General features: G+C 35.6%; 1 protein-coding gene across 1 annotated transcript in view; it reads right to left on the reverse strand.

The window, feature by feature from the left end:
• KPNA5 (karyopherin subunit alpha 5) overlaps positions 1–26,684 on the reverse strand; it is a 63,180-nt gene extending 36,496 nt beyond the window's left edge. Inside the window, exons 1-7 of the mRNA XM_003938633.4 lie at positions 26,449–26,684; positions 18,565–18,698; positions 16,933–17,034; positions 16,694–16,793; positions 11,595–11,689; positions 8,269–8,400; positions 5,639–5,727 (exon numbers count right to left, since the gene is read on the reverse strand). Of these exons, the coding sequence (XP_003938682.1) occupies positions 5,639–5,727; positions 8,269–8,400; positions 11,595–11,689; positions 16,694–16,793; positions 16,933–17,034; positions 18,565–18,698; positions 26,449–26,452 (656 nt within the window). The 5' untranslated portion in view covers positions 26,453–26,684. The remainder of the gene's footprint in view (positions 1–5,638; positions 5,728–8,268; positions 8,401–11,594; positions 11,690–16,693; positions 16,794–16,932; positions 17,035–18,564; positions 18,699–26,448) is intronic.
• Between the last annotated feature and the right edge of the window lie 227 nt (positions 26,685–26,911).

Below are 26,911 nucleotides of genomic sequence, written 5' to 3' on the forward strand. Positions count from 1 at the left end.
ACTTAAGAATAGAAAATCTGGGCCAGGCGCGGCGGCTCACACCTGTAAACCCAGCACTTTGGGAGGCTGAGGTAGGTAGATTAGGAGGTCAAGAGATCTCATCCTAGCCAACATGGTGAAACTCCATCTCTACTAAAAATACAAAAATTAGCCAGGCATGGTGGCACACCTCTGTTGCAGCTACTCAGGTAGCTGCAACAGAAGAATCGCTTGAACCTGGGAAGTGGAGGTTGCAGTGAGCCCAGATTGCATCACCACGCTCTAGCCTGGCAACAGAGCAAGACTCCGTCTCAAAAACAAACAAACAAAAAGAATAGAAAATCTGAATAGAACTGTAACCAGATACTGAATTTTAATCCAAAACTTCCCAAAAAGAAAAAGTACAGCATCAGATGGCTTCACTGATGAATTCTACCAAACATTAAGGAATAATACAAAAAACAGGAGAACACTTAAAATTACGGAAATAATGTAATTGGATTATTTGCAACTCAAAGGATAAAAGCTTGAAGGGATAGATACCCCACATTCTCCACGATGTGCTTATTTCATACTGCATGCCTATATCAAAACATCTCATGTACACCATAAATATACACACCTACTTTGTACCTGCGAAATTTTAAAAAAATAAATAAGAGAATACTTCCTCATCAATTCTACAAGGATAGCATTACCCTAATACCAAAGCCAAAGACATCAAAACAAAAGTTACAGCCAATATTTCTTAGGAATATACATGCAAAAATCCTCCACAAAATTCTAGGAAACTGAATCTAGCAGCTTATACTATGACCACATGGCATTTAACCAAGGAATAAGGGAGGTTCAATATACAAGTATCAATAAAAATATATTACATTAACATAATGAATTAAAAAAACAAGTAATCATCTCATTGGATGCAAAAAGTATTTAAAAGAACTCAACATCCTTTTGTGAGAAAAACACTAAACAAAATAGAAGGAACCTACCTCAACATGATAAAAGGCATTTATCAAAAACCATAGCTAACATCACACTGAATGGTGAAAGAGTCAGTTTTTACTCTGAGATAAGAAAGAAGAAGATATTCATTTTTGCCACTTCTAAATAACATTGTAATGGAAGCTCTATCCAAAGCAATTGTCCAACAAAAAGATTTAAGACAGCCAAATTAAAAAGCAAGAAATGAAACTAACCTTTTTTTAAATTGTACTAGATTCTGGGGTATATGTGCAGATCATGCAAGATTGTTGCATAGGTACATTCACTGCCAGGTGGTTTGCTGCCTCCATTCCCCAATCACCTATACCTAACATTTCTCCCCACGTTATCCCTCCCTACCCTGCCTCCCAGAAACCATCTTTTTAAAAAAAAAAAATTTTAGAGATGGAGTCTTGCTATGTTGTACAGGATACAGTGAGGTGACAACTTACAAGCATGATTATAGTACACTACAGCCTCAAACTCCTGACCTCAAATGATCTCCCTGCTCAGTCTCCCAAGTAGCTGGGACTACAAGCATGTGCCACCATGCTCAGCAATAAAACTATCATTATTGACAGATGACATGATCTAATATATGGAAATCCACAACAATCCACAAAAAAAAACCATTAGTGCTAATAAATTCAACAACGTTGCAAGATACAAGACCAACACACAGGCCAAGTGTGGTGGCTCACAGTTGTAATGCCCAGCACATTGGGAGGCCAAGGCAGGTTGATTACTCGAGGCCAGGAGTTCGAGACCAGTCTGGCCAACATGGTGAAACTCTGTCTCGACTAAAAATACAAAAATTAGCCAGACCTGGTGGGGCATGCCTGTAAGCCCAGCTACTTGGAGGCTGAGGCACAAGAATCACTTGAACCCAGGAGGCAGAGGCTGCAGTGACCCAAGATCACACCACTGCACTCCAGCCTGGGCAACAGAGCAAGACCCTGGTCTCAAAAAATAAATAAATGAAAGATCAACACACAAAAATCAATTGTATTCCTGAGGGAATGTGTTCTCATTCCAGGGTCCACAAGGGGGCACAGTTTTAAGCGCAAGAACTTCCCAGCGCCATGCCCACCTCCCATCTCTCTCCATCCGGGAGCTTTAACAGTTTATGTTTAAATTTCGCAGGTGCAGGAAAGGGTCAAAATTCAATCACTCCAGTGGAAGTTCTAAGAAACTCCTTTCATTGGCCCAGGGTCTTCGAGAAGGTGGGGGTTCCTCCCAGGTTAAAAGTCCCCTTCTTCCACACCCCTTCGGACTGCATGTTTGGAACCCCTTACACGAAAACTCTCTCGTGGAAGCCATCTTTCTCTTTCCTGGATTTTCCCTCTGGAGTCCCCTTCCACACTCTCTCGTGGAAGCCTGTCTTCCCCTCCTAAACTCCATCTATCTCTTTATTCCTTTCCACTCGGTATGGAAGCTGCTTTCCTCTCCTGGATTCTATCTGTCTGGATTATCTCACTTAATGTGAGAGTTAGCTGTTTCTTTCTCTCTCCTTCTCCTGTTTCTCTTTCTCTACTTAAATAAATCACTTTCTACAAACACTTGTGAGTCCAGCATTTACTGCACACTGAGCCATGATCTCCTCTCCCATTCTTGGGGAGTGATAGACCAAGAGCCTGGAGAAACATTCTCTCAGGGGAGCTGAGGGCACCCCTGAACCTGGAAACATTCCTATATACTACCAAGGAACAAGTCAAAAAAGAAATTAAGAAAACAATTTCATTTACAGTTGAATCAGAAAGAATATAATACTTTGGAATACATTTAACCAAAGAGGTGTAAGACCTGTTTACTAAAATCTAGAAAATATTGTTAAAATTAAAGACCTTGATAAATTAGAAGATATCCCAAGTTCATGAACTGGAAGCCTTAATATTAATAAGATAACAATACTGCTCAAAGTCATCTACGGAGTAAATGAAACCCCTATCAAAATGACAATGACCTTTTTACAGAAATGAAAAAGTCAACTTAATACCTACTAAGGTGATCTAAATCAGAATAACAGATAATATGTGTTGGTGATGATGTAGAAAAATTCGAACACTTATACACTGCTAGCAGAATGTAAACTGGTAAAGCTGCTATGAAAAAGTTTGGTAGTCCCTAAAAAATTAAAGATAGAATTACCATATAACCTGGAAAATTCCACTCTTAGGTATTTATATGCCCACAAGAATTAAAAACCCGTACTGAAACAAAACCTTGTACCTGAACGTTCATAGGAGTAATATTCATAGTAGTCAAAAAGTAGACACACCGAAATGTCCATCTATTAATGAATGGATGAACAAAATGTGGCACATCCGTAAAACAGAATATAATTCAGCCATAAAAAGAACAAAGTGCTGATACATGCGCTATAATAAGGATGAACCTTGAAAACAGTAAGCTAAAAGAAGTGAGACACAAAGGTTATACATTGTATGATTCCACCTATGTGACATACAGTATAAGCAAATCAATAGAGCAAGAAAACAGACTTGTAGTTTCCAAGGCACAAGGTGACAGCAAAATGGGATGTGACTGCTTAATGGGTAATGGGTTTCTGTGTAAATTTCTAACTAGATAGTAGTGACAGTTTTATAATGTTGCAAATCTACTTAATGCCACTAATCTATACACTTTAAAAATGGTTAAACTGGTTACATGGTTACATGTATTCTACTACACTAAAAAGTCTCTTCTAAAGGTTTTCCTATAAATAGATGTGAGATTTTCCTGAACTACAACAATAGAAATAAAATAGCTATACTGATTTTATAAGTTAAGAGTTGACAATTTTCTTCAGGAAACATTTTAGGGTTTGCAGGCCCTCTTGCTCATTTCTATTACTCACCTATGCTGATACAGCATGAAAGCAACCAAAGACATTAAGTGAATAGGTGTGACTGTGTTCTGATAACTTAATTTATAAAAACATGGAGCAAGCCAGATTTAGCCTGAGAGTTAAAGTTGGCCAACATCTGTTATATATTACTGTTCTTTTTTGTATTAATGTGGTTATTATGAGAAAGTACAAACATGCTACATTATAAATTAAAGTTGAATTAAATTACAACAAAGTTGTATCAGGACAGTTTGTAGTAGTAAAAGATTTACACTGACTGAGAATCAAATGAATACTAATAAATTAAAATATCACATCACTCAAACAGAACAGATAAAATGACACATTAATAAAAGTTTTACACTTACTTAAGCATTACTAAATGTGAATTACAATGTGAACAACAAATAATCCATGTTTTTTAAGCTGAAAACTTTTCCTTTTGCCCAACTAAAATGAGAGTATCTGCTAACTTAACTTCCTTTTTACTACCTTTCTCATTTTTTTTAAATACTTGAAACTTTCTAAGATGAAATTTTATAATGAAACTCTAAAACTTTCCAACTTTCTAATACCCTTTTCTGAAATTATTTTTGTAACTACATGGCTGAATACTGGTTATTCTTCCTTCATTTTATTTTTTAGTTTGGTTTCTTCAGTCACGATTTAAAAGCTCCTTAGGACATTTAAAAAGAGTAAACCTAAGAAAGGTATACTCCTTCATAAACCACTATCTGCTTGAGATATTAACAATTAATAAAATGACCTAGAGACAGAACAACAAAACCAAAAAGAAAAAGTGCTCAGTTAATTTATATACCACATAAATCAGGTGAGACAAATCTCAAATTGAAACTTTAAGAGATGTTTTTAATAGTACAGACTTCAAAATAACTCATATTGAACTCTAAATCAGTACTTTCTTTTGTAGCTTAGCTAATTCTTAAATGCTATGGAGCATTAACTTTAAGCCCATAATAAATGAAATTATAGTGAGTGGTCGGTGGTTTGCACACAGATCTTCAATTAATTTGGTTAAATGAAACCATGCCAAGAAATAACTTTTGTCCACAGAAAACCAGAATAAAATGTCTTTTGCAAATTGGTGTCTAGAAATTTATTCTTATTATTCAATTCCTCCACTGGAGATGATGGAGAATGCACCTCCATGCAGAAATGAAGAATAAAATATTCACTTCTAACCATCTCAATTAGCATTTTTCTTCACTACCTGCTATTGGCATTTACCCTATATAAAGATCCTCTTAATCATAAGCAATATGTATAAACCTGTCTTTCAAAAAATTTTGTTATTTCTATAAAAGACCTTACATTATAAGGTAATTTCTTTTTTAAAAAAACACATAAGGTAGTTGAGAAAACCACTAGATAAACCACTTTAAGTTAAATGCTAATCCTGAAAGAAAAATCTCTATCTTAAAATCTTTGTTCTTTTAACAAAATATAAAGCATACTGACATAATAAATACACTGACTGTTCAAGTATTAAGGATTCCCTGCTATGGTAATATGTAAATTTTATTGTATTATAAACTACAATCCATCCTAATATTTGCAGAATAATTATTTTAGATCAGTAAGCATCAAGTAAGCTACGACCACTGTTAAGTGTGGATTAAGAGAACATAAAAGACACAAATAACAATCTGAAAATTTCTCTTGGTTCTACCTACTTTCAAGCTACTGTATGCCTGGTAACCATAAGCCAAATTTAAAAGTATGACTGAAGAACTTAATTATGTATGTAGAATATAGTGGCGTATATAGTTTTTTATATATACTTAATTGTGATAAAGTACTTACTCTAAAAGAGGTGGAAGTATTTCACAATTCAAAACAAAATCTCTGCATTCTGCATTATCACCAGCAATATTGCCAAGTGCCCAAACAGCCTTAGAAGAAAAAAAAAATCCTCTTAAGATAATATTTTAAATAAGAGGCTTTCCTTTAGGAATGAGATTTTAGTACAGAATGAACAAAGCAACTGTTTGTAATATGTTAAAAAAAAAAAAGTAGAGAAGAAAAACTTCTAAAATGCAATTTAATATTTTTATTCAAATTGAAAGATAGGACATTTAAAAAGTTTTCCAGCTGAGCATGGTGGCTCACACCTGTAATCCCAGCACTCTGGGAAGCTGAAGTGAGCAGTTTGCTTGAGTCCAGGAGTTTAAAACCCACCTGGGTAATGTGGTGAAGCCCTGTCTCTACTGAAAAAAATGACAAAAATTAGCTAGGCATGGTGGCACACACCTGTCGTCTCAGCTATTTAGGGGGCTAAAGTGGGAGGATCACTTGAACCCAGGAGGCAGAGGTTGCAATGAGCTATGTTCCACCTTGGGCAACAGAGCGAAACCCTGTCTCCAAAAAAGAAAGTTTTCCTTGCATGTTAGTGAAATACCTATACTGTTCAACAAAGAGCACAGCTTACTCTGAATTTACATGAAGAGACAAAATACATCTATTTAGCAAATTTTCCAGTTATTATCATGCACTGCATAATGACATTTCAGTCAATGACAGACTGCATGTAAGGTGGTGGTCTCATTATAACACCATATCTTTAATGCACCTTTTGTATGTTTACATACAAAAATACTTACCATTGTATATGCAATTGTCCACAGTAGGCCAGGTGCTGTGGCTCATGCCTGTAATCGCACTTTGGGAGGCAAGGTGGGCAGATCACTTGAGGTCAGTTCATGACCAGCCTGGTCAACATGGTGAAACCCCATCTCCACTAAAAATACAAAAACTAGCCGGGCATGATTGCAGGTACTTGCAATCCCAGCTACTCAGGAGGCTGAAGCATAAGAACTGCTTGAAACCCAGGAGGTGATGGTTGCAGTGAGCCGAGATTATGTCACTGCACTGCAGCCTGGGTGACACAGCAAGACTCTCAAAAAAATAAAAAAAACACCAAAAAACAAAAACAGCATTTGTCTACAGCATTTAGTACAGTAACATGTTGTATAATGTGTAGCTGGGGTGCAAAAGGCCATACTATATATCATCTAGGTTTGTGTAAACAGACTCCATGGAATTTGCAAAATGACGAAAATGTATTTCTCAGAACACACATTCGTTTATTAAATTTTGATTAGGTAAGAAATTATGCAAATGCAAATTATAATTTTATTATATTCTCACCATAAACTTTTCATGTTATTACAAAAGTAGACAAGTTACTTTTCAATTGGTAAAGTTTTATTTTAATGTTTAAAACATAAGTTAGTATTTTTAACATCTACTCTAGACCTAAATTTTTTTGTTTTTAAGAAAAACCTTTAAAGATATTTTCTACCTTGTGGAGCATAATATTCTGTTGGTGGAGACATTAATTGGTATAACATTTTTGGAGTCGGACTTTGAAATACATAGTAAAAACTTTAAAAAATGTATCTTTTGACAGGGTAGTCATTTTTCCTAAATAAATAATCAAAAGGCACATAAAGAGTGATGACATATAATGATATTCATCACAATATTATTAACAACACAAATAAGCTAGAAACAATCCAAATGCAGTAATTCAGGAACAGATAACAAATTATGGTACATTATCTGAGCAGATATTGAATAATCAGTAAAATTTCCTTGGAAGAATAATTACTGCCATAATAAAAGGCTCCCAATATTAATGTTAACTGAAAATATATATATAAAATGAAATGACGAATGAAATGGTAGAGAGATCAGCAGATTAATGCACATAAAAATGATGCAAAACAAAAATGTCAAATTATTTGATTTTGATGGTACAATTATATGTAATTAAATTTTCCCTCTTACAACAAAACTTTATTAAGTTTATTTTAAAAATGGTTCTATTCAAACTAATGTGATATTTTTAAAACAAATATGCAGAAAACAAGAATTCAAATCAGTCCAGGCTTAAAACCTGGCTCTGCCATTCATTTTGACTTTAGATAAGTTACTAACTTTTGAGTCTCAGTATGTGCTTGTTTTTATTTTTTTGAAGACAAATCTTGCTCTGTTGCCCAATCTTGCTCTCCTCCCTGAGGAGCTGTGGCACCATGCCTGGCTAATTTTTGTATTTTTAGCAGAGCTTGGATTTCGCCATGTTGGCCAGGCTGGTCTCAAATTCCTGGTCTCAAGTGATCTGCTCACCTCAGCTTTCCAAACAGCTGAGAATACAGGTGTGAGCCACCGTAGTACCTCAGTATGCACTTTTATAAACAGGAATAGTAATTCCTATGCTAGCTGCAACCATACTTATGGAGAACCCAGGATTATGTCTGGAACTGTTCATTCTCCCTCCCTTCTAACTTAACACCAAAAAACACTACTGTATTTTAACTAACGCAATACACAGCAATTAGGCACAAAAATGAATTACACATTGTAATTACAAATGGTACTTTTAAGGGAAAACTGAATTCTAGTACACATAACAATACAAATTGGAAACATACCTGTTCTTGAACATCTTCATGTTCAGAATTAAGAAGTTTGATAAAAATCGGAACAGCCCCAGTTTCAATCACTACCTTGGTATGCAGAAAAGTTCCAGATGCTATATTAGTCAATGCCCATGCAGCTTCAAACTAAGAAGGAAAAAAGTAAAAGAAATGAAAGGGCCAAAGAAATGTCAGAAAGGCAAAGAAGGAAAGAGAGGGAGTAAAGACCTGGAAGGACAAGTGTGAGAGACCGACTTACATTAATAAGATTCATTGTGAAGTCAGTTTAAGGATAAAAACTCTTAGAAAAAGAAGTAATCATCGTCAAAGATCACTGATTACAAAAGAGAAAAAGAAAGTATTCTTTAATATGGAAAAATAAGAGCTGAGAAAAATATAATGAAAATATACAAAATCAACAATATATAAACACCTTTGAATTTATAATTCCTAAAACTCCTGTTTATTATTAGAAAACCAAGTGTTCTAAAGCAAGCAATTTAAAAACAAATAAGAGACACTACTTGTAACAACAGTATATTTAGGAAACTTAGAATCAGAAGTGGTACTTATTTCTCTACGGATTAAGTAACCTCAACCTACTTATTTACAAAACAAAAAAATTAAAAGTTGAGAGATTTAGGTATTTTTTCAACATCAAGCTTTCCTTATCAGAGCCAGTGCTAGGACTTCTGGTATTCTTTTAAGCTGCAGAACCTCTGAGAAGTTACTCATATCAATGCAATTAAAATCTGAATATACATATACATTATGGATTTAAAATAAAAGCAACTGAGAAAATTCAACCATGGCTCCAAGATGATGAACTAGTGAATTACTGAAAGCAACCTTCAAATCCACAGGCAAACTAAGTGGTGACTATAGCTTAAAAAATATTTCACGTATTTGACATACAAAATTAACCATGAAAAAAAAAATTTTAAATATTTTACATAAATAACTTTACACATGAACACACAGACATCATTATAAGTAACAAATAATGTACCCAAAAGCATTACTAAAATACTAAAAAGTACAGTTACTATTACATGCAGGACTAAGAAAAATTTTTAAGGGAATTTATATTTAAAAATAATGGAGACCATAGTTCTAACCAATTGTAGATAATGAAATAAACTAATGGAAAACTGAAAGGTTACTCTACAAACTTGTCCTTAGTATCCCTATGAGAAAGCTTTAGTTAAGGCTGGTAAAGTAAGAAGCCTGACAGCAACCAATTAGACATAAAATGACTTGTAAGCGACAACTGTGAAAACCTAGAGTATGTGGCTACAATTTTTTTAAAAAGGTAAACTTTCCAGTTAAAAAAAGAAAATAGAGACAGAATGCCTCTTCAACATCCTTTAATTTTAACTATCTGGCAAAAATGTTCGCACTTCTGATTTGTCAAAAGGAGCCAAAAACCCAAATATTCATTTGAAATCCCCCAATTTTTTAACATTTAATATCTAATTCATATTTTAAAATGTATGCAGGTCAACAAAACTTGTTTGTAGGCCCCCAATTTGAGGCCTGTTAGGACCAATCATATGAACTAACATATTTCACATGCACTTGGGTAAGTAACATGGCACAACATGTAGCTGTCCCAAGACCACACTCTTGAATTTCCATAGGTTTCAATTAAGTGATTAATAAATGCTCAACTTCTTAATATTTCTTCATTTAGAAACAGGGTCTCTCTCCGTTGCCCAGGTTGGAGTGCAGTGGTTTGATCACAGTTCACTGCAACCTCAAACGTCTGGACTCAAGTGATCCTCCCACTTCAGCCACCCAATTAGCTGAGTCTACAGGTGCATGCCATCATACTCAGCTAATTTTTATGTTTTTGTAGAGATGAGGTCTCACTATTTTCCCAGGCTGGTCTCAAATTCCTGGGTTCAAGAGGTTCTCTCTCCTCAGCTTCCCAAAGTGCTGAGATTACAGGTGTGAGCCACCATACCCAGCAAATCTTCCCACACTGTGCTGTCTACACATGCTATCCTCTAAACCTAATATTAATTTTCCTCTTTTCAGTCTGCGAAAGGCTTCTTCGTCCTCAAGACTAGTCCTGCAACATTACCTTTTGAAGTCTTAAACATAAACTTCCCCTAAACCGAGTAAGTGTTCTGTGTTCCCAAAGCACTTCATTTATAGTTCTGTTAGAGCACTAAGGATACTATGTTACCACAGATGTTTTTTATGTCTGTCTCTTTTCCAGAACTGAGGAATTTCTCTAGACAAGACAACATCTTAATTTTGGAACTACAATATCTTACATAATGCTTGGCTCAAACTAGCTCTCAATAATTTTATTTATTCATATTCAATCATTTCTTCTTTCATTCAACTGGAATTAAAAAGCCAAATAATAAACTATCAGGAGGTCTGGGTTTTAGTCTGGACTTAGGTGTTATACAAAGCAAAGGGACTAGATTTCATGATCTCTAGTTCAAAATATTTGACAATAAAAGTGTAACATGACTGAGGTAGCCTCTTAGAGACCCTTATTGTAAACATTCTCAACAATTTTTTACATTCACATGTGCAATACACTCCTTTGCTTATACCAAAAACGTGAGGATTTTTCCCAAATGACTCAGCTACATAGACCACTACACTTAAGTTATAAATTCAACAACCATTACTGAAGTAACAGTCCTCCACTATTGACAATAGCATTTATAAGTTAGGTGTATGTCTTGTAAAATTCCTGGTAACATAGATAAAATTCCAACCTGTACTCTGACTTAATACACATAGCAGTGAATGTCAGGAAAATCAATCTTTTTTTTTTAACATTAAAATATTCATAAACTTCAGTAACTTACCATTAATAGCAAATTATTTGGAAGACATCTTAAAATTGTAACTATATCATGGTTGAGAACCAATGTTCCTAACTCTGGTCATATTTTTACTAGATAATACTAAATACTAATTTACTCTGTTTTTTAAAAAATCAATCAGCTAAATGTGTTTTAAGAGGCAAAAGTTATAACCTTCGCTAGCTAAGAATCAAAATAAATTTAACAACATTTTAGTTTGAAGTTTTCTAAAACAAAAGTTATTAAAGGTTAACAACTATAAATTGTTTATTAACATTAGTAATAATTTTACATACTTTTCCAAAATTGCTTAATAAAATAATAACTCCTAGAAAAAAAACTAGTACTCCAACCATGTCCAAGGCAAGACAGGTGGCACTACTTTTTCTTTTAATTACCAAGTATTTATTTAATGCTCACAATAGAGTCAGTACTGCAAAAGTTGCTTTCATTAGAAACTTTAACATGTCATTTCTAGAGAAAAAGTAAGAAAGAAAACTTTAGACTCACTTGTAAAGTGCAATTTTCATTTCTTTCAAGAAATTTCACAAACCTCTGTACAACTCCTGGTTTCTGTATAACTTGATCTATTGGTGGATTAGGTTCTAAAAATTTAAAAAGACTTAAGTTATTACAAAGACACATAAAGAAAACAATCTGGTCCCTGTGTCTATTAACAGGGCACATAAAATAACTCTCCTAGGTTTCCCTGACCCAAGATTAAAACACTTAGCTAGATGTAATTGAAGGAAAATGTTCTCCAAATTACAATGCTTTTTGTACATTTTGCAAATTCCGCTTTCTCATTCACTGCAATAAGAAATTTTAAAAATATTTCCTACATAAATATTTAATTTCACAAATTGAAAACTATTGAGGAGGACACCTTTAAAACACTGGTAATTTCTGTTCCAAACTCAAAATACCAACTGAGGAATAAAGTTTCCACTAATTCTTTATAGTACTACCCTCAATTTCTAAACATATCTCCTTCATTATCAATCATAATTTGCCTACTGTTTGTCAAACAAGATTCTGTCAGGAAATTATTTTTTATAGAAATGTTAATGGACTGTAATTATTGATAAATTTTCATGAAATGCAGATAGCTTTTGAGAATCATAAAACCTCTACGAAGTTTATATGAAATCCAGACAAAGATATTTCAGATACTGATTATCTAAGTATAAAGCACTCTTTTCTTCCACCTTGGCTTCAGTAAAATGTACCCTGTATGACTCTTCAGTAACTTCTCTATTGGTTTTCCTTTGAGATATTCTTATCCCTGTTTATTCTCGTCTTAGAAAATGTACCTATTTTGTTAATTTAGGTACCACATATTATTACTACTTGTGATAATTCACAAATCTAACAACGTTAGCTGAATTCTCCTTCCCTAGATTTCAGACCATATTCCTAAGTAACTACCAGATGTATTTTTATTTTCACACCTTTTAAAATGTATTTTGACACCTTTTAAAATGTAGCATAACCAAAATCAAACTCATTATATTATCATGGCTATTCCTTCCCTTGCTCTGCATCCACCACCCAAATTGTGTATTACTGAGTTATTTATTATGTAGTCATGCAAAAGAGAATACTCATTTCCACTTCTGATTTTTTTCTTCTTCCTCTGTTTCATTAATCATAAATTACTCATATATTAATGTTAGCAAATAGTGTTTAATGAGTAGGATTAATAAGCAAATGGTGGACATAAAACATCCGCACAAATCCTTCTTTTTATTATAGAAAAATATTTTCATTAAGTTTTAAGTCAGCTCAAGTCCTAGAAACCATGTTCTCAACTGTTAAGAAAGATTTACTTAGAAACAGACTTCCTTCTTCCTTTTCATTTTTCTGCAAATGTGCTATTCTTCTAACTTGGGCAAAATTTAGAAAATTTCTGCAAAGTTAGTAAAGTTATATCCATCAAGTTTTGTTTAGGTGTTCTAAATGAAAAGCCCCAATTCTTCAAAATGGAAGAATTAATTCCAGACCCTAACTTACATTGTTATAGTTATAAAACATCAACAGGATAAAACAGTAAGTATTCTTAATCATTTTACCCTCCACCTTAAAAAAATCAAAACAAAATTATAAGGTTGCAATTATCACCTTCACTATCTTGTTTTTTACTTCCAAAGAAAATCATAAACACATTATCCTGTTTTGTTTTAAAGTTAATGCACAGAAATTTTGTCTTGCTCTTTTTGAGAAAAAGAAATGAAAGAGAGAGGAGGAGGAAAATATAGGGTTTTGCGGTTTGGGGGCAGGGCGAGGTGGGCATTGAGACTGTCAGCTATATATATGAAAGTAAATGTAGATATGACATGCTATATAACCACACACACCCTAAGAACCTAAATACAATTTCTTCCTGGAGAATTAAAAGCAACACATTTATCTTTATGCTCATCTAAAAGAAAGCAATTAAAGTGCACTTGGATTGTCAGCTAATCTAGCAGGTATCATGAACTACTATTAGTATTATATTGACAGGAAGACAGTCTATATAATCTTATAATGGTGATGAACTGCTACTGAGAAGACTTTTAGTCATTATGGCAATAAGTAGTATGGGGGGAATATCTGCTTCAGCGCTGAAAACCAAGTAAGAGTCAGGCCAAAGAAAAAGGCTTTGGAGAAATTTCTACAAAACTGAAATTGAAGAAAAGGATGATTTGTGATTTATATCCACGAGACTGGCCACGACAAGAAAATACATAGGAGAGCGTGCAAAAGGTCATCATCACAGACTAAAGTCAGAGGAGTAAAAGCTGGAGCTAAGATAGGCTGTGGAGTACCCAGGGCATATTCATATCCACCTAGTGTTTACAGTAAGAATACTAATTATAATAAAGAAATACTTGCAAAAGAGGCAAAGTTCCCTGTTATTTCTGCTTCCAGTTCTGGGCTCTAGATGTTTGTTTTCCCATATTTCCTACTTTGACAGATGAAATAAAAATACAGTAAATCTATTATTTTTCTAATTCTGATAGATATGGCAGGAACTCACATTCATCAGTGAAAGAAAACATCTATAACTCCTTGTTCTATGTCCAACTGGGCAAGCATAATTCCATTACAAAGAAGAAACAGAGAAAACAATTGTCTCTATGAAAGATAGTACAGTTTAACAGAAAAAGAATACCTTGGGGAATTAGAGTAAACGAGGACAAAATCTTCTGATCAAATAATTTGATACCCAGACAACTTGCTTAAAGACATCAGAAATATAGTATGTAGACATATAAAGGTTTAAAAAAAATTGTACAAATGCAATTTTCCTAGGGTGAGGATAAGAAGGGTAGAGGCCAGGCACAGTGGCTCATACCTGTCTAGCACTTTGGCAGGCTGAGGCAGGTAGATCACAAGGTCAGGGGTTCAAGACCAACCTGGCCAACATGGTGAAACCCTGTCTCTACTACAAATACAAAAAAGAAAAAATTTAGCCAGGTATGGTGATGTGTGCCTGTAATCCCAGCTACTCTGGAGGCTGAGGCAGGAAAATTGCTTGAACCCAGGAGCAAAGGTTGTGGTGAGCGGAGATCATGCCATTTACACTCCAGTCTGGGCAACAGAGCAAGACTCCATCTCAAAAAGAAAAAAAAAAAGAAACAGGCAGAAAATCCTTCAAGCAATGCTCTAATACAAAAATTAATAAAGATAAAGAATTAGGTAATGAGAAAGTGGTATAAAAACACTGGTGGCAAACTCTAAAACTCTTAATGGTGGCAAACTCTAAAACTCTTAATGGTAGCAAACTCTTAAAACAAATCTGAAGAAATTCTGTTATCAGTATGACATGTATGTCAAAATAAAATCTTGAAAGAATATAATTTAAAACCAATTTTAAAATATTAATCTGACTCAGAAATAATCCCAATTATAAAAACCAAAACTGTGAAGTATGGTGAAGAAGAAAGAAACCATTGTTGATTGCATAAGGGTTCCTTGACATTACTAACATATGTGAGGAATAGAAAATGAAAGTTAAAGTTATTTATGAACATAAATTACAGTAAGAAAGGGAAGCCTTGTAATCTAAGATAACTTGATCACAAGATTTCTTTCATTATTCATGTGTCACTAAACTCTGTCTCTCTTAGGACGATAAGGCAGCTGAACTAAAGGCATTTTCAAAACTTTATCAGTTTATATATCAATTCCATAAAATTAGAATTACTAGTTCAATAAATTCCATATATGGGCCAGAAGTGGTGGCTCACACCTGCAATCCCAGCACTTTAGGAAGCCAAGGCAGATGGATCACCTGAGGTTAGAGGTTTAAGACCAGCCTGACCAACATGGAGAAACTCTTTCTCTACTAAAAATACAAACTTAGCTAGGTGTGGTGGCACATGCCTGTAATCCCAGCTATTCAGGAGGCTGAGGTGGGAGAATCACTTGAACCCAGGAGGCAGAGGTTGTAGTGAGCTGAGATCACACAATTGCACTCCAGCCTGGGCAACAAGAGCGAAACTATATCTCAAAAGGAAAGAAAAAAATTTTTTCATACATGAAACAAAAGACAAAGATTTAAAGTTTTATTTAATAACAAATTCTTATTAACTCAATATAAAATTGGTCAAATAACATAAATAGGCAATCATGTATAATAAAGAACCAGTAAATAAGGCAAAATATTCAACCTAATTACAAAAAAATGCCAAATAATGAATTACTATTACATAAGCATTTATTTTTTTCTTAAAGATAATTATGAGGCCGGGCATGGTGGCTCACACCTGTAATCATAGCACTTTGGCAGGACAAGGTGGGAGGATAACTTGAGACCAGGAGTTTGAGACCAGCCTAGGCAATATGACAAAACCCCAACTCTACTAAAGATACAACAAATTAGCTGACTGTGGTGCATGCCTGTCATCCCGGCTACTCAGGAGGCTGAAGTGGGAGAATCACCTCAGCCTGGAAAGTAGAGGTTCCAGTGAGCCGTGATTGTGATACTGCACTCCAGTCTGGGTGACAGCAGTGAGATGTTGTCTCAAAAAAAAAAAAAAAAAAGGTAATTGTGACTGTTGGTAAAAATAGTGAAATGAATGTTTGTACAATCTGAAGACAGGAGTGTAAATTAATATACCTTTGACCCCCTACTTCATTTTTATTAATGTATATTAAGGAAATTTTATACTGTATAACAATTATTATAGCATTTTTATGGTAAACAAAAATTGAGAAAAATTTAAATGCCTGATTATATTACTTCGTGATTTAAATGTCTGATTACATTATTTTATGCTCATATTCTATGTTATGATACCATTTCTAAACTCCTCTCTAAAAAATATTTCTACAAGGATTAAAAAATATACATCTCTAACCTTATCTCTTGGCAGCAGGATTAATCATTTTTATATCTGCCTCTTTAAATGCTTTTAAATTTTACCATTTTTCTACAATCAACATATGTTACTTTGACAACCTAATGTTCAAAAATGGATGTTACTTTAAAATATATTTTACAGAGAATTTAACACCTGTATCTGGCAAAAAAGGGTACTTAAAAATTTTTTAAACCAATAAAATAAAGCTCTACTACAAAATCCTGTAATATCAAATAAGCATACAAAAATAATTCTTGCCTTTAGAAAGCAGCTTTCTAAATTTCTGTGTTGCTGTTAGCTGTTGATCAGCATTATTAGAAAAAATCATCTGAACCATATCTGTGGTAACAACTTCTTCCTAAAACACACACAAAAAAATATAATTCACATTTAAATATTTTGCATGAATAATTTTGCATGCATAAATATTTGTCATAAATACTATTGCTAAGATAACTGTTGAGGTATAATTTGAAATACATTTTTGTAAAGTATACCTCTGGAATGGGTACAGTGGAACTAATATCTGGATCCTGTATAGGACTTTCAAGCATAGATTCATCATTTCTGGGCAAAGAGACATTTCTGCGTTTGAACAACTGTAATAAAGAGAAATCAGTTTACACATTTCGCTTTCCATAAAACATTCAATTGCCATAGAATTCCATGTTTTCATTTGAGTGGACAAAAAAAAAAAAAACTACCAATTTTATAACTTAAAATTCTGAATATTTGAGTATTTCCCAATCATTATACCAGGAAGATCAAAGGTATTTATAAGTCAAACCTTCTGGGCTAGCTTTTGCCTGCACAGACTACTTCATGTTATTTTTATTTTCAATCTCAGATCTTTTACCAACAGTAAGTCTGTAAGTAGAGTACACATAATCATTGTATAGCATTTGAAAAAAGCATATATTCCCACATGGGATTATGAGATATCTAAGAATTTTTCCAGGAAAACTTAAAAAGCACATCTGTTACATAGGAAAGATAACCTCTGAGACATTAACAGATTTAGTATATCTGATTAACAAGGAATAGAAAACAACTCTTAGGAATGACAGTCCTATGCTTATTAACTCAGAAGCAGATAAAAATGAAGAAGAAAAAAAGAAGAAAGAAATACGGTGAGCTCACTTAGAGAGATTTATAGGTATAGTCAGCCCTTCCATATCTGTGGGTTCCACATTGCCTGTTCAACCAACCTCAGACCGAAAATAATAATAACAATAAAAAATAATAAGCCAAGGACGGCAGCACATGCCTCTGGTTTCATCCACTTCAGAAGCTGAGGTGGGAGGATCACACAAGCCCAGGAATTGGAGGGTAACCTGGGCAACACTGCAAGACCCCATCTCTTAAAAATCAACAACAAAAAACCAGTATGATAATAAAAAATAATACATTTTTTAAAACAATACAGTATAACAACTACACAGCATTTACACTTTATTAGACATTATAAGTAATCTGGAGATGACTTAAAAGTATACAGGAGGATGTGTGCAGGTAATATGCAAATACCATGCCATTTTACAAAAAGGACTTGAGCATTAGTGAATTTTTATATCCACAGAGGATCCTAGAACCATTTACTCTATAGATAACAAGGGATGACTATACATTTCCTAAATCAAAATTTGAGGTAAAAAAAATCTAGTTATATTCTTTTTGATAGCTAAATAAATATCATTCTTCTTTAATATGTAAACAATCTTCCTTCTAATCATTCAACATAATTTTTTTAGTAACTACTATAAAGGACTGTGCTAGATGCTATAGATACGGAGATGAGAAATCATAATCATATTTCTGAAATTGGTCTTGCCTATTACATGCCTGTATTCCTAGCATTATGGGAGGTAGAGGCTGGAAGATTGCTTGAGGCAAGGAGTTCAAGGCCAGCCTGGGCAACATAGCAAGACCCCATCTCTACTCCATTTCTCCCAGTAACTAACAGTAGCACAGGGTTCTGTTTCACAAATTTGCAGTATGATACCTGGAGTCTAATAAATAATAGGTTTAGCTATATTCAGTTTCTTAAAACATTTCTATTTAAAATTATCCAATAATTAGCAAATAATCAAACTTTTGAAAAACAAAATTAAATAGCTAAAAATACCTACCTGTTCTTCCCTTTTTTGTTTTCTAAGCTGTATTCCTTCTTCTTCTCTTCGTCTACGCATCTCTTGAGGATTTAGGGCTTTATTTTTATAACTTTTCATTCTATAGTTATCTTTCCCTGGACTAGCCATGGCATCTTAAAGTAAAGAGAAAAGAAACAGACACCAATAACTCACTCTTTCAAAACAACACGAGACATTTAATCTATCAACTAAATTCAGGCTCAGTGATTAACAGAACAACAAAACCCATTCTGAAAATTATGTACAAAGAATACATTCCCTTAATTCCACATCAAGATGAGAGAAAAATGACCAAATATTTTAGAAATAACATATTAAACAAATAATTTTGGTCTAAACAAAGACAGAGTTTACCCTGTCTTATTGATTAAAAGATGCAACAACCTTTCCTGCCTCCCTAGCACGCACAGTATTTTAACCTTTCTGAAAATTACTGTCAGGAAATAACCATGAATTATTTGGGAAAAAAAAAAAAAGTCTTCTAAATTACAGTTTCTGGCTAGATCAAGAAATAACCAGCGCTGAAGTATCTTATTTTTAATGAAATATGGTAGTAACCTCCAGTAAGTACATCTCAAATATTTATAGGGTTCTGGCTTCTTTCACTTACTGAAGGCATTGGGGGTCAGGACTTGAATTATGACTTCAATATCAGTTTTTAATACTCTAGTATAATTAGTTCTTTTGAAATACTAAAAAACATTTTATTTTTAAGTAGTTTTATTACAGAGATATTTTAAAACGTTAACATTACACACATATTTTGTAAATACATATAAATATATTTCATATTTGAAACATATATGCTAGTTTTACTTTTAGAAAGTGAATTATAAACTTTTTAACAATGCAACAGTATTGATATCTTGATATTATCTTATAGAAATATTAAAATACTGACATTATAACCTATTCTGGATTTATACATCACACACACAAAAATTCAGCCTAAAGCAGGGTGCCAACTCCAGTTTAACATTAGATAATTAGTGAGTATCCAGTACATTATTCTGTTAAATTCAGAGGACATATCCATGTCCAACCAGAGACAATGTTGTGACCAATTTAGCTTATGAAGTAAACACAAGAGAAGAAGAGGTTGGCATCTATCTGCCATCCCTGATATTGAAGATACAGACTAATTAATTGGCAAATTTTATTGTGAGCCATAAAGTACACTAAAATACATGCTTTAAGTCTTGTGAAAGCAGTGAAGATATGTTAACTAATTGTGCCTTAGGGACCTCTGAAACCTTCATGCCTATCCTATCTTAAAGGAAAAGCAGGAAAGAGAAACGGGAAGAATCAAGCATTTCAAGCAGAAGAAATATATGCAAAGGCAAAGTTTTTGAAGAAGCCTTGCATAACCAAGAACAGAGATTCAGTGTGAACAAAATTAGGATGCATGGGAGAACATAAAGCTATAAAGGTAGGTTAGAGCACATATGGTTCCTATAATGCAGCTGTGAAATTTGGACTTAATCCTAAGGAACAGAATTAAAGAAATTAAGGAAAAGGTGGTTTCACATAGTTCAGAGAGAGATAAGTGAGATGCTGAAGAGGTGAACTAAACAAGTTACTACAATGAAAACATGGAAGACAGGTTGGATTACAGAAACATTTCTGAAATTGATTCAGTATAAATCAATTTCATTAGAGGCCAAATGAATCTAATTATATTAGAGGCCAAATGAATGTAACAGATACCTGGTGAGGAAGAAAAGGGAGTTGAGAATGACTCCATGTTTTTAACTGAGCCATTTGAGTGGTACGACAAAATAACTAAGACAGAGAATACAGATGGAGGATCAGAGTAGCGGTTATTCTGTTTACATGCCGGCTTGTTTCTGAGACAAGAATAATGAATTCAGTTATTTTAAGTTTATTTTTAAATTTATATTTAGTAAAAATCACTCTTTTGGTATACAGTTCTATGAATTTCACAAATGCACAGGCATGTAACCATCACAATCAAGACAGAATAGTTCTGTCACCCCCACAAACTCCCTCAAGCTGCTCCTTTTAGCCCTCCCTGACTCTTAACATCTGGTAAAAACTGAATTCTCCATCCCTACAGTTCTGCCTTTTCCTGAATTTCAGAAAAATTGAATCATATAGCATGTAGTCTTTTGAATCTGGTGTCTCAGAAAAGGAATAAAATACCTCAGAATACAGCCAGCCAGAGAGGTGAAAATCTCTAGAGTGAGAATTATAAAACATTGCTCAAAGAAATCAGAGAGGACAAAAACAAATGGTAAAATATTTCATGCTTATGGATATAAAGAATCAATATCATGAAAATGGCCATACTGACCAAAGCAATTTACAGATTCAATGCTTTTCCTATCAAATTACCAATGACATTCTTCACAGAACTAGAAAAAAAAAACATTTTAAAATTCATATGTAACCGAAAAAGAGCCTGAATAGCAAGGAAAACCTAACCAAAAAGAACGAAGCTGGAGGCATCATATTACCTGATTTCAATCTATACTACAGGGCTACAGCAACCAAAACAGCATGGTACTGGTACAAAAACAGACACATAGACCAGTGGAACAAAATAGCTCATAAATAAGGCCACACACCTACAATCACCTGATCTTTGACAAAGCTGACAAAAACAACCAATGGGGAAAGGACTCCCTATTCAATAAACGGTGCTGGGATAACTGGCTAGCTACATGCATTAAGATTGAAACTGGACCCCTTTCTTAGACCACATAGAGAAATCACCTTGAGACAGATTAAAGACTTAAATATAAAACCCAAAACTATAAAAACCCTGGAAGATAACACAGGCAATACCATTCTGGACACAGGAATAGTCCGAGATTTCACGATGAAGGGGCCAACAGCAATAGCAACAAAAGAAAAAATGACAAATGGAATCTAATTAAACTTAAGAGCTCCTACACAGCAAAAGATACTAACAACAGAGTAAAAGACAACCTACAGAATGGGAGAAAATCATTGCAAACTATGCATGTGGTAAAGGTCTAATATCCAGCATCTGTAAGAAACTTAAACAAATTTACAAGAAAAATTCAAAGAACCCCATTAAAAAGTGAGCAAAGGACATGAACAGATACTTTTCAAAGGACATACATGCAGCCAACAAGTATATGAAAACAAGGTTAACATCATTGATCATTAAAGAAATGCAAATCAAAACCACAATAAAATATCATCTCACACCAGTCAGAAAGGCTATTATTAAAAAGCTAAAAAAATCCAAGTATGGTGGCTCACGCCTATAATCCCAGCAGTCTGGGAGGCCGAGGCATAAAGATCACTTGAGCTCAGAAGTTTGAGACCAGCCTAAGCCACGTAGTGAGACAGATGCTCTCACAAAACATCAAAACATTAGCCAGACATGGTGGCACGTGACTGAAGTCTCAGCTATTTGGAAGGCTGAGGTGGAAGAATCACTTGAGCCCAGAGGTCAAGGCTACAGTGGCCATGATCAAGCCACTGCACTCCAGCCTGGGCAACAGTGAGACCGTGTCTCAAAAAAGAAAAGAAAAAAAGTCAAAAAACAAATGTAAATTAGTTCAATCACTGTGGAAAGCAGTGTGGCAATTCCTCAAAGAGCTAAAAACAGAACTACCATTTGACCCAGAAATCACATTACTGGGTATTTATCCCGAGGAATATAAATCATTCTACCATAAAGATACATGCACACAAATGTTCACTGCAGCACTATTCACAATAGCAAAGACATGGAATCAACCTAGATGTCCATAAATAACAGAATGGATAAAGAAAATGTGGTACACAAACACCATGAATACTATGCAGCCACAAAAAAGAATGAGATCATGTCTTTTGTGGGAACATGAATGAAGCTGGAGGACATTATCCTTAGCAAACTAATGCAGGAACAGAAAACCAAATACCACATGTTCTTACTTAAAAGTGGGAGCTAAATGATGAGAACACACGGACACAAAGAAGGGGACAACAGATACTGGTGACCTACCAGAGGGTGGAGGGTAGGAGGAGAGAGAGAAGCAGAAAAAATAACTATTGGGTACTAGGCTTAATACCTGAATGACAAAATAATCTGTACAACACCCATAACACAAGTTTACCTATATAACAAATTTGCACATGTACCTCTGAGCCTAAAAGGTAAAATCAACAACAACAACAACAAAACCAGCAAAATAAAACTGGCTTCCTTCATTTAGCACAGTATTTGAGTTACCCATGTTGTTGGCATCTATCAACTCTCTTGCTTATTGCTGAGTATTATTCCACAGTAGGGACCTATCATGGTTTATCTGTTTTCCAGTTAAAGAACATCTAGGTGGTTTCTAGTTTTTGAAGGTTATGAATCAATTTGCTACACATATTCATGTAAAGGTGTTTGCGTAAACATAAGTTTTCATTTCACTCAGTAAATATCTAGGAGTAGAACTAACGGATAAGAAGCTGTCAAACTGCTTTCCAAAGTGAGTATATCATCTTGCATTCCCATCAGTAATGTACAAGAGTTCCAGTTGCTTTGCATCCTGTCTCCACTTGATAATGTCAGGGTTTTTTGTCATTGTTAGTCATAGCCCTTCTAATAGGTGTATAGTGACTGGTTTTAAACATGTTAAATATATAGTACTTGGTGCACATGGAGGAGGCTTTGATCTATAGATGATTGAAAATATGGATCAGAACTCAGGACAGGGATCCAGAGTGACAATTCGGTATCATGTAGAGCTACAGAAGATGAATGACCAAAGGAGAGATCTTGAGGACACTTAATATTTTAGTGGAAAAAGGCAAGAGCAAAAGAAACCAAAAAGAAGTAGGTCAGAGAAAGAGAAGAATCAGAAAATAAGAGTCCTGCAAAAGAAAGGAGTTCAAAAAATAAAAGAATATTTAAGTGGTAATACCACTAAAAAACAGGCCACTAGGTTTATTCAATCACTGATTCATCCAGAAAATAAAAGTGCCTATAATAATCCAAGTACCATATCAGGCATCAGATTTGGTAATTATGTCACTAGTAAATATGGTGAGACAAATCTCACTACTGGTGGAGCTGAAAGCAGAAGGGAATGTGCTGAGGACTTGAGATGACTGAATAGGAATACATTCATAATTTACCAAAATCCCTCCTTTAAAACATTTAATGGATTCAGCAATACTATGTGCACCTACAAATAATTACCATTAGAAACTGTCCAATAGGGTCGGATGGGGTAACTCACTACCTGTAATGCTAGCACTTTAGAAGGCCAAGGAGGGTAGATCACTTGAGGTCAGGAGTTTGAGACCAACCTGGCCATTATGGAGAAATCCCGTCTCTACTAAAAATATAAAAATCGACCAGGCATGGTAGTGGAGGCTGTAGTCCCAGCTACTCAGGAGGCTGAGGCAGGAGAATCACTTGAACCTGAGAGGCAGAGGTTGCAGTGAGCCAAGATTTTGCCACTGCACTCCAGCCTGGACTCCAGCCTGGGCGACAGTATCAGACTCTGTCTCAAAAAAAAAAAAAAAAAAAAAAAAAAAAAGGAGAGAGAAACTGCTCAGCATAACTTCACTAATAACAATGCTTGGCATGGCCAAGCACCGTGGTTCACGCCTGTAATCCCAGCACTTTGGGAAGCCGAGGCAGGCAGATCACAAGGTCAGGAGTTCGACAGCTTGGCCTACAGGCTGAAACCCTGACTCCATTAAAAATAAAAATAAAAATAAAAATAAAAAACAATGCTTGGCATTATTCTCTATTTTATTTTATTTTATTTATTTATTTTGAGACGGAGTTTCACTCTTGTTACCCAGGCTGGGGTGCAATGGCGCGATCTCGGCTCACCGCAACCTCCGCCTCCTGGGTTCAGGCAATTCTCCTGCCTCAGCCTCCTGAGTAGTTGGGATTACAGGCACGCGCCATCATGCCCAGCTAATGTTTTGTATGTTTAGTAGAGACGGGGTTTCACCATGTTGACGAGGATGGTCTCGATCTCTTGACCTCGTTATCGACCCGCCTTGGCCTCCCAAAGTGCTGGGATTACAGGCTTAAGTCACCGCGCCCGGCCTCTCTTTTATATATTAAAAAGCTAGACTTGAAAAGAAAAAAATAGCAATTGGTGTTCATTACGGAGCAAACTGATCGTAGCATTACGGAACAAAACGATCGTAGTATTAGTTGTTAAGTTATACTCAATATGTATAAAATATTTAGGTAAAATAAAATGCTCATGGAAATAAAACTCTTAAAATATTTATCACCTATATATGTAGCACATTCTAGGCCACTGCCTCTAAACGCTTTTGTTCACATATCCTACATATGTAAAATGTATTTGTGCATTCATCCTGAATATATTTATTTCTATACATGCATTACGATTCTACTACTCCATCATAAAATTCACAAAAATAGAAATTTTAAGAATGAAAGTTTGAAAAGGCAAACAAATAGAAGTTCTAATACTTTCTCGCCACATGTAACTGAATCACCTTGTGTCCCACCACACACACATACACACACAAAGACGCTACTCATGATATCATTAATTCAAGCAACCGCACTGTAACTGTTCAATATGAATTTTAGCCAAATAAAATGTAGCCCCAACAACTCATATATCATTTGTTCCTTTTTCTTCAATAGTACTGACTTCCGGCTTCATATTTAACACCTGCATCCATCCTCACTGCAGTTGCTTTAAAGGGGACAATAAAACAAGGAAAATTACCTCTAAACGTGCCTCACCCAATGGGATTGTTTCGTTCGTTGAAAAATAAATTTAAAGGCTGCACTTCAAAGGCTGAGATCTCATAAAAATTAAATATAAGAAATGTTATTCAGGCACTTTAAAGTTACAGAATAGAGGAATTTTTATTATTATTGTTCATAAGCTTTCAATGGCTCTTAGAAAAACCGTGTTGAAGTTGGGCAAATAACTAGAATATGAACTTAGGGTTTTCTCTTTAATATCAATCGACATTATTTCTTATGCCGGTAAAGCCTTCATTTCCATGGGGTTGGGTGCTTCATTAGTGAAAGTAAAAGACTGCACAAAGCGAGTAAGTGCTAACGAGAGAGCCCTTACAACCAGACAAGCAGTACTTAGGTCGGAAGGACACAATTGTTCCTGACCTACCGAGAAAGCCACGTTCCTGCAGAATATGAGTCATTATTGGGTGTTGTAATTGAGAGAGAAATCATTAGTGTTTTTTATCTTTTTTTTAAAAAAAGTGTCTAAAAAGCTCAAAAGTAAATGCCAGTGTCATATTCTTTAGACGTAGCACTGTCATATCACAGCTTTCAAATCCTTCCATCTCCTATGCATTATCGATGAAACACTTAAGTTTCCATCTGAGTACGGGGCTGACCGACTGTTAGAAGCGTGGAGCCCAGGCTTGCCTTGTGGTCGGGAATGAGCCCGGGAGGAACCTGCACGCAGGTGAAGACCGCAAGGCTAGGAGGCCCCCCGCGATGGAACCCGTCTCTTCTTTGGACACCGTGGAATTTCCATAAACTGCCGGACACAGCCGCTGGGTACCAGGTGTGTGTGGCAACGTTCGGCAATTCCATTAACCAAAAAGAACTACCGGGGAACGGTGAGGCGGGGCGGCGAAGATGAGACCGGCTGCCCAACACTCCTTCCGAGCACCGGCAGAAAGAATCTGAACTCACCAAGCCTTCGCGTCCGCTAGGGAAATGTGCGGCCGCCACGCCCCCGCGACCGCGGTCGCCCTCAGGAAAACCTGAGAAGCACCCCGGCATCGCCAGGTTCCAGAGCCTTTAGCAACGGAAAGTGTCAATAAAAACCGTGGACCCAGGAACTACTAGTTGCCAAAGGGACCAAACAAAAGGCTCCCCCAACCTGGCCCGCGTCCACTCCCACTTACCCATTAATGTGGCACTCTCCGATGCCCTGATTTTCGAGTCCCCAGCGACAACGTGTGTGCCGGGTAACAGAAGGGCCGCCACTCCGCCCCTGGCGTGAAGCGGAGCGACCGAACACAATCCAAGATGGCGGCCACCTGCGCCCCTTCCCCGAGACCCCGAGGCTCGGTTCCCAGAAGCCCTTGCACTCGGAGCTGCGGCGGCGGCGGCGGCGGCTCATCAGCGCGGGCTTGTCAGCACATCTGAGCGGAGGGGCGTAGAGAAGTGCGCGCCTTCGCCCCGCCCACTGAAGGAGGAGCCTGCGCCTGCGCCTGCGCCTGCGCCTGCGGCAACCTCTGCATTTCAGTTGCACTTGTGATGACCATGCTGTAGATACTCTACAGCCCGTAGACCTCCGTGTGTGCAAAGAAAGGGTCGACCCCCTCATTCATTCATTCATTCATTCATTCATTCGTCATTCGTGCG

This window comes from Saimiri boliviensis, chromosome 4, assembly GCF_048565385.1.
Source record: "Saimiri boliviensis isolate mSaiBol1 chromosome 4, mSaiBol1.pri, whole genome shotgun sequence".
In the NCBI taxonomy this organism is placed as follows: domain Eukaryota; kingdom Metazoa; phylum Chordata; class Mammalia; order Primates; family Cebidae; genus Saimiri; species Saimiri boliviensis.